General features: G+C 40.2%; 1 protein-coding gene across 3 annotated transcripts in view; it reads left to right on the top strand.

Moving 5' to 3' along the window:
• Window positions 1-15,691, top strand: part of KCNQ1 (potassium voltage-gated channel subfamily Q member 1) — a 279,006-nt gene that overhangs the window by 76,762 nt on the left and 186,553 nt on the right. For all 3 annotated transcript variants that reach the window (XM_053393727.1, XM_053393717.1, XM_053393737.1), the window contains exons 7-10: window positions 11,539-11,649; window positions 12,289-12,384; window positions 13,484-13,612; window positions 14,684-14,825. In XM_053393727.1, the coding sequence (XP_053249702.1) occupies window positions 11,539-11,649; window positions 12,289-12,384; window positions 13,484-13,612; window positions 14,684-14,825 (478 nt within the window). The remainder of the gene's footprint in view (window positions 1-11,538; window positions 11,650-12,288; window positions 12,385-13,483; window positions 13,613-14,683; window positions 14,826-15,691) is intronic.

The following is a 15,691-nucleotide window of genomic DNA, read 5'->3' as shown; positions in this document are numbered from 1 at the left end:
ATATAGGAAACATTGTGGTTTGTTGCTATAAAATGACCTATGTTTAGCCTATTAACTGTGTTTGGGTTGTTGTGTATGCACTTTCCTGATTTGAAATAGTAAGGACTTGTGAATGTCATTTAACTTGGTATCGTGGACCAGACTCCACATGTGAGTCCAGACCTTGAAAACCCACTTTTTATGAATGGAGTTTTCAGGATTTCTGCTCTAGTTCTTGTGATTACCACTCATTGTGTGAGTAATGCAAGCAGCAGAAAACAATCCTCAATCTTGTAGGGAAGATAAAGAAACGCCTTCAGTCAAACTAGCCCACAGTGATTCTGGTTGTACCCCAGAAATATAGGGCAGGAAAGTGACATCCAGCTTCAGCAAAGCAGAAGTTTGCCAAGAATTCTGCATGTACCGAAGGCACCCAGAATCTCCTGTCTCATTGGGCTGAGCCAGCGTGGTGTAGTGGTTAAGAGCGGTAGTCTTGTAATCTGGGGAACCGGGTTCGCGTCTCCGCTCCTCCACATGCAGCTGCTGGGTGACCTTGGGCCAGTCACACTTCTTTGAAGTCTCTCAGCCCCACTCACCTCACAGAGTGTTTGTTGTGGGGGAGGAAGGGAAAGGAGAATGTTAGCCGCTTTGAGACTCCTTAAAGGGAGTGAAAGGCGGGATATCAAATCCAAACTCTTCTTCTTCTACTCTTCTTCACCTTCCATCACCAAAGAAGTGCTCAATTCGCTCTTGCTGAAACTTGCAGGTGGCATCAGGAGGACTATCTCCTTGGCTTCCGCAATACCTGAGGGCTCAATAAGTTCAGACCAGTACTGGAGCAACAACTGTACTGCTGCTGGTCCTGAAAATGTTATATCTGAGTCAGGAATGTGCTTTCTTGTGTCAGGTATTTTTGCTCTTAGCATAGCCTCTATTGTTCTGGTATTGTACCTTTGTTTCCTGTGTGTAGGCCTGCAATTGCACATTTACTCAGTGTTTGCTCTCGTTACTTTCACTTGACCCCGGTTAAGCTGAATCTGGATACCACCATCAAGATAATGCAGACTGCAGGTCTTTGCTGCAGCCACCTTGGTCAAGAACATGGACAGGCAATGTCCAGGGATATTTGGACAGGGTGGGACCAGATTTGCTAAATGAGCACATCCAGTTCTCCAAATAAGTGTTGTACATGTACACCACACATTCAGTAACTGAGAAACGCGATGGCATTTTTCAGATTTTTATCTCTGTTATATAGCCTTCTATATGAACTCTATGAATCTCCCCCTTCCATATTCTTATATGTAAAATAGTAAATACAATGCAATCTCTTGTGGGATCAGCAAACTTGCTTTTTAAGCTTTTAAACTCTTTCTAAGGGGCTACATTGCACAACAATGTGGTCAGCTTCTTCAGAGGAGTGGCTTACATGGCTTCTTAATTAAAGGTGGCAGATGCAACCATATGCAAAAAAGGCACTGCCTTGATTTTGGCAGCAAAAGTATACTTTTGTCAAGCATGAGTGGCGCTTTGTAAGGGCTGCAAAGCTTTCCTCAATAGGAATGGAAAAAATTAGCCTATAAAAAGAAGGCAAAGCAAAAGGAAGAAAATACAGTCCCCAGCAACATAAGCAGTAATATGCATACAATCTGAATACAATTCCCATTGCTGAATGATCCTCTGAAGATCGGAACAAAAAGATTTCAAACCAAGTGGTCAGGAACTAAAACGTAAGACTGAGTTTCAGAGATAGCAGGTTCAAGCTAGCCACAATCTCAACTGCAACCATTCTTTCTCCCAAATTTAGGCATCTTAAGACTATGTTTGATTGCTTTTCGTTGGAAGCTAGAAATCAAATTAACCATGATGTTAGAGATGCATGAAGGCATTTCAGATTGTATTTTTCTTTTGCTACAAGCGGCTCCAGTGTGTGTATGATATGCTATGAAGGACTGGAGTGGGGGCAGTGTCAAACCCTTCCCCCTGTGATACAACCCAGGCCCAGATCCCTCCTGAAGCTGGTGAACATCCATTCAAGCTGAATGTTGGAAGATTCAGAACAGATAAAAGAAATAACTTCTTCCCGCAGAGCATAGCTAAACCATGGAACTCACTCCCACAGCAGGCAGTGATGGCCACCAACTGAGATGGCTTTAAAAGAGAATTAGACAAATTTGTTAAGGAGAGGGCTACCAAAGCCTACTAGCCTTGATGGCCATGCTCTGCCTTTGCAGCCAGTGGGAGGAGGTAGTGCTCCTGAATACAAGTTGCTTGGAACCACAGGAGTGGATCCAACAGGTTCTTCTTATGTTCTGGTGTTGGGGGAAAACATGGTGTCAGTGGCTATTAAACTGTTGTTGTTGTTGTTTAGTCGTTTAGTTGTGTCTGACTCTTCGTGACCCCATGGACCAGAGCACACCAGGCACTCCTGTCTTCTACTGCCTCCCGCAGCTTGGTCAGACTCATGTTCGTAGCTTCGAAAACACTGTCCAACCATCTCCTCCTCTGTTGTCCCCTTCTCCCTGTGCCCTCAATCCTTCCCAACATCAGGGTCTTTTCCAGGGAGTCTTCTCTTCTCATGAGGTGACCAAAGTATTGGAGCCTCAACTTCATGATCTGTCCTTCCAGTGAGCACTCAGGGCTGATTTCCTGAAGAATGGATAGGGTTGATAAGACAACAGGCTTTTAAACTAATCAGTGGCTATTAAACTAATCCCAAACTACGATCTCCTCCTATTTTTGGACTACCACTCCCATCATCCCTTGCTAGCAGGACCAGTGGTCAGGGATGATGGAATTGTTGTCCAAAAACAGCTGGAGACCCAAGTTTGGGAAACCCCGGGGAAAATATAGGAAGCTGTCCTTTTGGTGATTGTTGCATGATGCTCTTGCATCACGATTGCATCATAACTGTTGCAAATTGCCCCTAAAAATATGTTACCTTTGAACAACCGTATTTCAAAGGCATCACTGAGTAGTTTGACTGGAATATAGCCACTTTGATCATGAACTCTTCTGTCACTACTAGATTTTACTAGATGAAAAGAGAAATAAAATAAGACATCCTAGACTTTAGATTTCTTACGTACTTATTTCAACACAAGAAAGATTAAAAGAACAAACTTTAATATATGCCACTTACTGTTAGTTGTGAGCATGAATCAGACTGAGCTCAGCACTTTTCTGTCCCATTGGTTTAAGTGGCAGGAGTAAACATGCACTGAACTTCTTCCTATTTAATTCAGTGGGATATAAAAGTGTTTAATTTTGGCTAGAACATACACATGTGTCACTGTGATTGATAGTGTGGAGCAAACCTTCTACTGTTTCCAGTGCATTTGAGTAGTAAACAGAACAGCTGGCATGTGGCAGTCTATACTTTCTGAAGTAAAACAACTAGGCTATTAAGTTTTTGTTCTAGAAAATGTCGCAAAATAACAATGATATAATTATACTTAGAGGCAACATGCATAATTTGCCAATCACTGCTACTTTGAAACTTCTCTTTATTTTTCCTGGATTTCTGCTGGGTTCTCAAGAAAATGGGGACCAGCTTTTTTTAATGGTGTGCTCGTTAGACACCCCTATCTGTTGTCAATCCACAATTAGAGTTGTCTGTTAAAATCATCCTGATTAATAACATCTTGTATTTTCCCATAAATAAATTACATATCTAAGTAATTATAAACCACATGAATGGTAAGTCAGAATTAATCTCTTTCAGTTACTTGCAACAGAGATATCGGGTTCAGGCAGGGGGTGTCGTGGAACAATTGCTCACTCACAATTCCAAGTGATGCAAATGTTTTCAAATATAAAATTGTCCCTTGACCAGTACTGAAATCACTTTTCTAAAGGGAAAAAAAGCCCATTCCCAACCTGCTTTTTTATTTTTTATTTGGGCCAGTTTAAAGGTCATAAGGGGGAAATTCTAAATCATCTGTATATTCCTGCCAGTGACATGTATATAGTAAATGGCTATGGCCACAATCCAACAGGTGACTGAAATGCAGCCAGCAATTTTCCATTATGCAGCAGCTTGCACTTTGGGCTCTTTGCCTTCAACAACATTGGGACCTGTCGCCACACAGCAAATTTCTTCCCATTATAATCTGATCCATAAACTGTGAACTCTTTCTCATACATAAAAACCTGGGTCCAGATGGTCACCTAAAAACTAACCTTCACCCACTTGGTGCTGTCCCACTGTTTTGGACTACAATTCCCACCACCCCTTGCTGTTGACTATGCTGGCTAGGACTGGTGGAAGTTGTAATCCAAAAGATCTGGAAGGCACCAGATTCAGGAAGCCTGACCTAAACAATGGCACAAAGGAGAAGATGGGAGGAGAAGTATGTAATCTTCAGGGTTGCCACAGTTTGCTCATGATCACCTCAATTCAAACCATGGTTTAGGTTGTGCACCCCTCCAGACTACACCTCCCATCATCCCTAATCACTGGATATGATGGCTGGGGCTGATGGGAGTTGTAGTCTGGAAACATCTTGAGGGCCACAGGTTGTGCGCCCCTGGTTTAGGGGATCATCTGAATGAGGATAAACTTAATTTTCATGACTATGCTAGGCAGGATCATGGTTTGAACACATCATTCTTCAATGTGAGACTATTTGCATAAATATGGGCTTAAATCAGGCAGGGGTGCTAATTCTGTTTGTAATATAGTGGTCCTTCTAAACCAGTCATTTAAAAAGAACATACAGAACTGTTTCGATAATCTGATTTTCATGTACTCTGTGGGTTTTGCAGGGTAACGTTCTCTTTGGGAAAGAGGATTACAGATTTATAATGTTTCAGCTGATGATGACTTTGCCCTAGCAGAAAGCAATTCCACTAATACACACTCGTGCACCTAATTATTGTAGTCCCACACTCTTAGTGTTGCCCTCTGTATTGCATTACATTGTGGACTGAAGGGACCATCAACCCTCAGGAACAGCTTTTTGGGAGATCAGAGGGTTTAAGTGGGCAGGAGGGGATCAGCAAAAGTCAGGTGCCCTGACTTGAATGAGGAGAAGTGCCTTACACTAAATCCAGTAGTATGAAAATCTGTTTGTTTGTTTTTAAAAATTGCAGGTTCAGGAATAATGGTAGGAATGCAACAGCAGTCAGTCTCAGAGCAGAATCCTGCAGTTTCCAGAATCCATCCTAGGCTGTTTCTATCTTTGCAGCATTAACAAAACCAGTTCAAATGAAACTAGCATTCTGCCAGGGTTTAAAATTGCTGCCACTGTGAAAGGGCTGTATTTTATTATCCGATAAGTATTTGGCCCTGGTGTCTGTGCAATCTCTAAATACTTTAAAATTCCATTTGCATCATATCCCCCACCCCCGCACAAGTTTAAATGAAGCAAGCCAGTGTTTGTCACTATTAATCCATGTACCTTTGGTTATGGTTTATTTTCTCTTTGTTATCAGCTATTTCCGATGGTAATCTTAACTTCGCTGCAGCTTCATTTCTCTAGACTATTAAACAGGGATGAGATTAGTCATACAACCACTCCTGTGGTGATTCTACTAGATCAAAGCCTTGCAATGAGAAATGACTGTGTGTGACCATGCTTTTAATTGAAACATTTAGCTTTTCCTGCTGAGTTGTGATGAAATTTTAATGTGATAACCTATGGATAGACCTTTGTTTGCCCATCCCCCTGACATTCCAGTGCATTTACAATGAAATTGCAGAATTCCTTTAATCTTTTTATCAGAAATTACGAGTCCACAACTGTGGGTGGAGGGAGGGTAGAGGGCAAAGCAAATAAGAAAACCCACACAAGGTACAGTTTCAGGCAACATGCTTGGAACCCAGTGTTACTATGATTTTCTCTTGACAATTCTGAGATTTGGCATAACAATTTTACTCCAGAACCAGTCCACCAAGCATTTTCCCCAACCCTTTTGCTCTGGAATAATTTGCTGTTAGATTTCTGTTTCTTTTTTAGATAGATAGTCCTTTTAAATTGTTTTATTGTTACTGATGCTGCTGTTTTGCTGATAGTATAAGCTGGCTTGGGGAAAATACTTTGAAAGGTGGAGAATAAATGAATAAGTTTTTCTTTTAAATGTTTTTTAAGCAACATTACAGTCTACAGATTAACTTCACAAAAACACATGAAATTAAAAACAATACAATAATACTGCAAAAAACATAGATTAACACTCCACTGTGCACTTTTTTTTTATAAAGAGTAGTCACAATGAATAAAAACACAGTAATTAATTGAATGTGGATTGAAATAAAAATGTATCTAGAGTTCTCTTGAAAGTTGTTTTGTGCTTGTTAGTGCAGCACTTTGGTTATTTGGATATTAAGTGATAGGCCAAGCTCTCCATAAGCTTCTGCAAAGATATTTAGGATGGTTTGGAGGTCATCCTCTGAGTGTGCACACACTACGTTGTCACCAGCATACTGAAGCTCTATGACGGAAGTTACGGTAACCTTACTCTTTGTTTTCAGCCTACTCAGATTAAACAGCCTACTCTGTTCGATATATGATTTCTACCCCAGTGGGGAGTTTCCCTTCAACAATGTGTAGGGTCATGGTGATGAAGATAATAAATAGAGTTGGGGCGATAACACATCTGTTTAATGCCTGATCCCACTGTGAATGGTTCACTTTGAGAGCGATTGTTGTCGTCGTATTATCGTGGAGGAGCCCAATATGTGTTAAGATTCCTGCTCCGTGATTGCAGTCATGGGATTGTTGTCTATCACATGACGGTGTATGTTTTGACTCCACAGTGTGGGAAGTGACGGAGACAGGATGTTTGTGTTACTGTGTTCCGTGAAGTGGGATTATTGTCCTTTGTTCTTTCTCTTTGCTGTCTGATGAGAAAGAGGAAGGAGCTAAGTCAGAATGCTCTGAATGTTTATATGTAAATAAAGTAGATTAGCCAAAATGCTGAGTTGCTGAGGTCTGTTACGCAAGCTGCGAAGACTCTGCGGATCCCTAAGTGTGCCGGTGTCTGTTGGCATCGGTCGCTGTGATGTTTGGGCAGAAGAAAGCTTTTGAAGCTCCCGAACAAACGACCAGGAGGGAGAGAACATGCTAGTCGGGCATGAGTCAATACCAGGGTCCTACTCAAGTGTAGGACGAACTCCTGACAACAATATGTTCACAAGTTTATCTGGGCAGCTGATTTTCAGAAGGACAGTCCACAGGGCAGTATGGTTTTACAGTGTCGAAGGCCTTAGTCAGGTCAATAAACACCATATACAGGGGTTGGAAAGTTAGCAATGATAAGGCCATACAAACTTCCTCAGAGGGGGAACTCCACAAATGTGAGACCACCCTGAGAGAAGACCCTATCCCTTGTACCCCCCAACTAACGTTTGTACTGATGGGCAGGAAAGCAGGGCCTCAGAAGCTGATCTTAAAGTCATGTGGGTGCTGGTGGTCCTTCAGATAACCAGGTCCCAAACCATTTAGGGCTTAAAAAGCTAAGACCAGCATTTGATATTTGGCCTGTAAGCAAGCAGGCAACAAACACAATAGGTACCGAATTCTTAACGTGTTCTGACCACCTGACTAATGCATTTATTGTTGCTGCTACATTCTACCCTAATTGAAGTTGTGAACCCTTTTCAAAGGCAGCTGTACACAGAGTCCTCTGGCCTGGATGTAAGCAGAGCTTGTATCACTGAGGCATGTTTCTCAGTGGTGAGTCACCACATAATGGCAGCACAGGTCTCTGTGGGGAAATCCTTTCACAGCCCTTGTGTTAGCTGTACATTGATCTTTAAGAGACAGAAACAATACTCCAACTTGTCTATCATTTTACGTGGTTGACATGTTACCATCGTTTCATTTATTCATTAATTCAACCTACACTTGAAGCACGTTTCTTGCCCAGAGTTTCTATAGCTAGGGTTATGTTCTTGAACAGAAAACCTTTGGAGGGGAGAGAATTGCCCCCAAATCAGGTAGAAACTCAGGAACAATAATGTATTTAATTTTCCCCATATTTAAATGGGACTTTTTTTTTAAAGAGCAATACTGCATCTGGGTTGTATCCAATGAAGTCATTGCACGAGCAGAATGAGTTTTGCCTGTGCAATGGAACCACACCTATGCACCCACTGAAGCCCCTCAAATCTGCTGTTGGGGTCTCCCTACTTTCTGGAGCAGATTTGGAGGTGGAAGAGATGCAGGAGGGGAGGAAATCATTCTACTCATGCAATTACTTCAGTGGCTTCAATTCTTGGCTAATTAGTATACGCAGAATGTATAAAAGAGTGGTCTGCATTTGTGCTAGCTAAGCTCTCTTATATTAAACATGGTGCTTCCATTTTATGTTTCTAAAATTGCTTACAGTATCTATCTGTGACTAGCCTGTACCTACCTCACCATACAATCCATTCTAGTCATGGCCCACAGAATTTGGTGCAGCTATTACATTTGTCCATTATTGACATTTATGTATTTATTTAATAAAATTTATATACCATTTGATTGGATTTTTTTAAAAAAACAACAACCTCAAAGCATTTTGCAAAAATACATTTAATCAAGCTTCTTATATATTTACTAAGGGACAAATTCCAAAGAATTAAACATTAAAAAATAAAAAATAAAAACTGTATTAGTTTACTATAGAAAAAGGGTATTATGGCACCTCAAAATATGCTTAGAGTAATTATGGGTTAGGGTCCCATAAGTTATATAATAAGTTTGTGGGATGTAGTATACAAAGGTTTATGCCGCAGTGAACGGAATGTGTTACAAGGTTCTTTGTCATATTGACTTAGGATATGTCTGCATGCGAATGAAAGCCCACCAACAAGGCTATAACATTTTAATGAAACAACATAATTATTTGTTTACACATCATCCTAGTCTCATGGGTGGCTTTTCATCTGACTGTCATTGTTCTTTGTGAGTTATGTTCTTTCAACTATACTGGCCTTTGCTGGAAAATGATACCATAAACTTTTCAACAATGCTGAATGCTTGGCTCCAAAGCTGTTGGAAGAGCTAATACATCCTTCTGTGAATAATAGGGTTGTAAAACTATCCAGCTGACCAAACAAACCTATTCAAATATTGTCTCCCTTTTATTTTTTACAATTCTAGTTTTGTAATAAAGAGGCTTTCAAGAGCAAATAACTTATTCTGTACAGCCCCCCCCTTTCCGTATTATGTAAATAAAACATGCTTACAGATTTCACAACAGTTTATGTTGGGCTTCAAGGTAACTTTGTATTATGATAGCTCAGTTTACTGAAGTGAATTGTAAATAAAATGGCCAATTCTCTGCTGTTGGGACAGTCCACAATCTGTTCCAGCCCCATTGTAATTGACACGAAATTGTGCAAGAGGATGGAAGAGAATTGTGCAATGGAGTCTTTGACATTGCTGCTACATTTTGTTATACCTGCTTCTTCATGACATGTTCCTGAACAAGATAATTGCTAGGTTTTTAAAGGAGGCATGCATTAAGACCTGAACAAAACTGGGACAGGGACTCTCTCTCTCTCTCTCTCTCTCTCTCTCTCTCTCTGTGTGTGTGTGTGTGTGTGTTTGTTTTATACTGAGTCATACTGGCTCAGTGTTCTTTCCTCCAATTGCCAGTAGCACTCCACAGTCTCAGGAAGTGGTTTAACTTACAACTTGTTTTCTAATTTGTTTAACTGGAGGTACCAGGGACTGAACCTGGGGGTTCCTGCATGCAAAGCTATTGTCCTTTCTGCTTCAGCGTTTTTCCAAAGCCTAACATGAAAAATTGGAAATTTGGTGGGAAATTGAAATAATCTCTTCTTCTCATTCACAATAATGAGCAGCCTATTTCTTTTCAAAGACACATGCACAAGGATGATTTTTTTTTTTACATTTAGTATGGCACTGCTTGTATGTGCTGATAAAAAAAAGAATATCCAAAAGTACTTCTGCTACAGTACTTGTATTTTCTCAACTTTTCCTCTAAAACACAGGGCTTAGTACACCTGTGCAGTTTTTTGTGTGTGAAAATATTATTGGAAAAAGAAAAAAAATGTTCAGGGCATCTGAATACTCTCCTCTGCTTTTGTTGCTGAAATGGACTCCATTATTTTTGTAAGGTCCTGAATAACGTCTGACTTACATTTAGTCATCGCTTACTGCAACCTATATAAACTTTGGTCTGCAGTGCTAATGCTGTGACGATCATCTCCTTAAAAGCATTCTTCTCAGGTGTTTGATTTTCATTTCATATTAGTTTCCAGACACCCTCTAATGAAAGATGTGAATCGGTGTATCATAATATTGCAGGGATCAGCTACTGACTTTAGATCTGTCCCTTTTCCTTTTGACATCATTGCATCACTATAATACTTAAAAATATATAGTTGTTTCATGTGGCATATTTCACCCTTCCTTCTGTTTTCTTAATGTATAGTATCCATGCATTAGGAAATACCTTCTTTGTTATAAATAAAATTATCAATGTAAAGTTTGTTTTTACTTGGGCTGGTATGGTTTTCCCCAAAGAGAAGAGTGGGATTTGGGCAAGCTGCCCATGGCCCTGAAACCTCATGTACAGTAAAGTTTTCCAAGTCATAAAGGCCTAAATTAAGGCTTTGAATTTACAGCATGTTAACATGAGCTATGTTGTAATTCAATTTCCTGCCTTCTTTTCTTTCTCATGAATTAAAGACTGTTTTACTATTATAAGTTTCTTCAATGCACTACACTAGAAGGATAGGTTTCTTATGTATGCAGATGTTTGTGAAATTATACAAAATGTGCTGTGGCACAAGAGTAATGCAAAGATTTCTAATTACATAAATTAGCTGCTAGTACCTAAAGTGCAGAATCTGAAATATTTTGTTGGAGGTGTTCCTAGTAAAGAAGAAAACGGGAAGGAATGCCTGGTATGTTTAGCTACCATAGAGAAGTGTAAAGAAGAGGGGAACAGGAGTCAGTAACTTGTTTTCTGACTACTGTCTTGCAAAATCTTTCTGATTTTCATGCACCAAGATACACTGTTTTAAGCTGGGGTATAGATGTAATAATTAATGAATAAATATTTAATAATGAGGGCTAAAAGCATGCCTTTAGAAACAGAGTTTATTAAGGCCTCCGGTGTACTTGGAAGACTCTTAGTTCCTTAGTGTGCTGATGACAACACGGCTTTTCAAACTCTCTGAAAGTAAGTACTGGAGGAACCCAAATACTTAACGAGGTTTCATGGTTTGTATATACTTAGGTCAGAGAGGCAATAATGCAGGGCCACCCATGAGGCAAGGTGAGGCAACCACTTGGGGCAGAAGGATCCGCAGTGGCAGTAGATCTGGTCTCCGTAGAAAGCATTGCCTGTAGAAGTCACTCTTGGTGCACCACAGAGCATAGACACTCTGGTCCTTCAGAGACCTGACCTTACCATGCTCTTCTGAGTGCATGGGGGAATGAATGGCATTTTCAGAGTAATTAAAAAATGTGTTTGTTACAATGTATGACAATTATCATCACTCGGTTTCAGTCCCAAAGCAAATTGAAACATCAATAAATGTATGTCCTAATAATGTGATAATGTGTTCTAATAATGCTTAATTCTTACTTTCAGGTGACTGTAACAACCATTGGTTACGGAGACAAAGTGCCTCAGACATGGATAGGGAAAACCATTGCGTCTTGCTTTTCTGTGTTTGCAATTTCATTTTTTGCCTTGCCTGCGGTAGGTGGTTTAGAGTATTTCAGTTTGGTTTTAAATAAGTTTAAATTCATATGCATACATGCAGTATTTTCTCATTGGGAGGATTCTTACATATTTGAGTTTGAACACTCTTGAGCAACTGTTTATCACTGCCAAAGTGATGAATTTCTGTGCTTGGGTGTTAATCTGGCCGGTGAGATTCTGCCCAATACTGTTGGGGCTACCATATTTTTTATACAATAGTTACACACAAGCCCTGGATATTTATGCATCCATGCTTTTATCACAAGCATGTTGTATCATGAGTTTTGTGGTCTGCTGTTGTTGCGTAAACAATTATTAGCGTGGGCATATGTAAAATAACCATGTGCAAAAACAACACAAACTTTTAATGCGGGTAACTGCCCACTGGAGTTCCTGTGTACCATACAGCCTCTTTAAAAGTGTGACCGTAAGTAAAAGTGCAAAAATATCTGGGTCCAGTATAATGAAAAATATGGAAATGCGGAAAATGTGGCAGCTCAAGTAGAACCAGCCAGAAGAAATCTGGGACGATCTTAGATTTGGGGCAAATACCATTTGAGCAGAATTTGCTTGAAATTAAATTTAAAAGGTATAACTGATATGGCATTTCTCTTCTGAAAACACTCCTTTCTTCAGGGTATTCTGGGTTCTGGATTTGCCTTGAAGGTACAGCAGAAACAACGACAGAAGCACTTCAATCGGCAAATTCCAGCAGCTGCTTCTCTCATTCAGGTAATGGTGATTAGAGCCTACATTTACCGCATATATTTTGATAGATATTTTTTTTTAAGAATCCTATTGGGTTGGACCCAGCAGGTGCTTTTGTGCAGTGCCAAGGAATTTTGATCCAGCGGCAGGTGTCTGTTAACAAAGGCAAAGGAGCGGTTTTTGCCTATTCCCTTTGCTTTCTGTAGCCCCAGCGCTCTCAGAAATCTGTTCTGGAGAATGCTAGAACAGAATGCCAACCCACCAGCACAGATTTCAGGAAGCACTAGAGCAGGCATAGGCAAACTCGGCCCTCCAAATGTTGTGGGACTACAACTCCCATCACCCCTAGCTAACAGGAACAGTGGTCAGGGATGATGGGCATTGTAGTCCCAAAACATTTGGAGGACCGAGTTTGCCTATGCCTGCACTAGCAGGAGTAAAAAGGGAATTAAATATCCCCCCTTTCTCTCCTGTTAGCAGACACCTGCTGGAGCAACGGTGCTAGGAGGTCCAATTAGATTCTGTCCTTGGTGCCTAGGCTTGACATGGATCCAAAAGCTGCTCTGAGACCCCTCCTACCTCTATACACACGTTTCATATTTATTGTTTTGTTAAAAATAATAAAAAGTATGTTTCATGCAATTAGTCATGGCTGGAAATGGTAATACAGATCTTGTTTGTTTCACTGTATTTTGCACAAGCACATTTGCTGTTAATATTCTTTGTCATTATTTGTGTTTGGAAAAGAATACAATTATATATTAGTTTTGTACATTTGTAATTGGCCTTTTCTCTTTTTGGTGTTTGTTTATAAGAAGCCTATTTTATTTTTTGTTATCTTTTGGAATGAGGCCAGTTAAAGTGGATTAATTTGAAGAAAGTCCAGCAAATGTTTGAAACTAATCTGTTTTAGCTTTTGAACCGTTCTGAATTGAGGATTTACTTGCCTCATAATTAGCATGAGTTTTCTGAACTAAGATCTCTACTGCCACCCCCTAATTTTGAATTTTCCACTATCCCTAATTTAGACAAATGTTCATAGATTAAAAAAGGTTGCAGTTTATAAATTAATGTTGGTTTTCTGATGATACACAAATGTTTTTTAATTCATCTAATGTTTTAGACTGCCTGGAGGTGCTATGCATCAGAAAACCCAGACTCTTCTACATGGAAAATATATATTAAAAAACCGTCCAGAAATTATCACTTGATGTCTCCTAGTCCCAAGCCAAAGAAAATTGCGATGGTGTCGGTAAGGAGCTACATTTCCATTTCCCTTGGGCATTTTGACACATTAATGTTTAAAAATAGACTGAAATGAATGCTTTTCCATAGAATATGTTTTCTCTACACAAAATAGCCTTTCTTGAAAATGTGATATTCAACCTTAGTCATACTCAGGGCAAACTCAATAGGCTTATTCTGACTATGGCAAAAATTGAATATCAACCAATATTTGCATAACAAGATATTCTTCATATGATACAGGGGCACTGTCTAGGGGGGCCAGGACCCCCCAATATTTTAAAGTAGGGCCCTGGGTCCCCCCAAAAATTTTGCAGCAATCATCAAAGGGACACACCAGGGTGAAGCATCTTGGCCCCTGTGAGTCCCTTTCACAAAGGTAAGGCGGGTGGGGGTGGCGGGCCAAGTTGGCCTGGCCTGGTTGGGGGGCGGTGCCATGTGTGTGACATCATGCATGTGCGGCGGGACCTCCAATGTTGTGGGCAACTCGGCGCGTCTGATATGATATCACACATAGCCATGTATACTCGTGATTGGGCCAGCTTGACTAGCTGGCAGGAAGCTCCAAGAAGCTGTGTTGAGTGTTGTGCAGTTTTCTTCCTCTGCACCAATCATGGGAGAGGAACAGACTTTGTCTCCTAAATTTTGTTTCGGTGACAAACAGTAATGGAGGTAGAATTCTATCCTCTTGAGGACTTCCTTCATAAACTATGGCATTGACTAAGAAGTCAGTGGTTATAATAAAAGGAAGGCAAGGGGAGAAATGTAATTATGGAGTGATAGACTCTGGGAGGAACACAACATTAGGAATTCAACATTAGGGGATCACTTCATCAATACAAGAATTTCTGCTTGCCTGCTAGAGTGATTTCCCCCTCTCCTCCCCCTCACATCCTGTTCATGAAAGAAAAGGTAGAATTGTAATTTTATAATAAATCATAATTTTATTTCCCCTCGGTTACTTGTAATATAAATTAATTTCTTGTGTTGAATTAATTATATCTTTAGCTTAGCTCATAGTTCATGCAGTCAGGGTTTTTTGTTTTTTTAAGAAGATTTTAAAATGTATTCCTCTCAGGTAAAAAAGAAGAAAGGCAAGACGGAAAAAGACAATGGGCCTTCTTCTCCTGACAAAATGTTATCTGTTCCACAAATCACATTTGACCATGTGATGGAAGATCGGAAATCTGAAAACTACTTGGACTCGAATGAAAATTCTGGTAAGAATTTCGGTTAGAATTTGCATAAACTTAACACGGCAAGCCAAAGCCTAGGGGTAAGGCCAGATGTTGGGGCTGGGCAGAGATTTCCCTCTGCTGGTCGCCTCCCGTGGCGTGCATCACTCTGCCAGTGTAGAGTGGAAGTTCTCCCAGCCAGATCTTTCCAGCTGGCAGCCAGTGGAAAAACCTGAAACTTGATATTCTGGAGGCAGGGGAGGGAAGGACTGAGCTGGCCCTTGATCTCAAGCCATCCCGTTATTGCTGCATCTCAAGCCACCCCATTATTGCCATCAGGCCCAGTTTGGACCCATTCCAGGCTGGCACAGTGATTTGCCTATTTCTCATCTCTTCCCCCCGGCCAGTGCAAGGGCCAGGAACTGCAGATGTAGTGCTTTGACAAGCCGCACTGCTTCATGGTTGGGGTTTGGATTATACCCTGAAATAAGGAGCTGTCATTTAACTAGACCAAATAGCCTAACGAATACCTGAGCCCTGAAGAAATTTATAGCTAAGAAAGTTTATAAGAGGCTGTTCTGCTTTACTGCCCACAAGTTTCAATGCTGTTGTAACAGATTGAACCTACATGTGCTTGAATGTCTTTGTCGAGTCTCTTTTAAAATATTTTACTCTTGACTTGTAAATATTTCCTATAGAAACCATTTTATCCAGGGATTTTAGAAAGATAATTTATGGATCTATATACTTAACACCTTAACACCTCCTGACCATAATCTTGAAGATTAGCACCTTTCTCAACATCTATCTAGCACTTTGATTATTTTTATTTATTTATTTTTAAAGAAAACTCTCTTGCATTTGACACTTTCCTTAGTTTCTTTCCCCCCTTAGTTTCCAGCATTTATTTG

The sequence above is a fragment of the Podarcis raffonei genome, chromosome 1, assembly GCF_027172205.1.
Source record: "Podarcis raffonei isolate rPodRaf1 chromosome 1, rPodRaf1.pri, whole genome shotgun sequence".
Classification (NCBI taxonomy): Eukaryota; Metazoa; Chordata; class Lepidosauria; order Squamata; family Lacertidae; genus Podarcis; species Podarcis raffonei.
The sequence above is the reverse complement of the archived record's forward strand: the minus strand, read 5'-3'. Positions and strand labels throughout refer to the sequence as shown.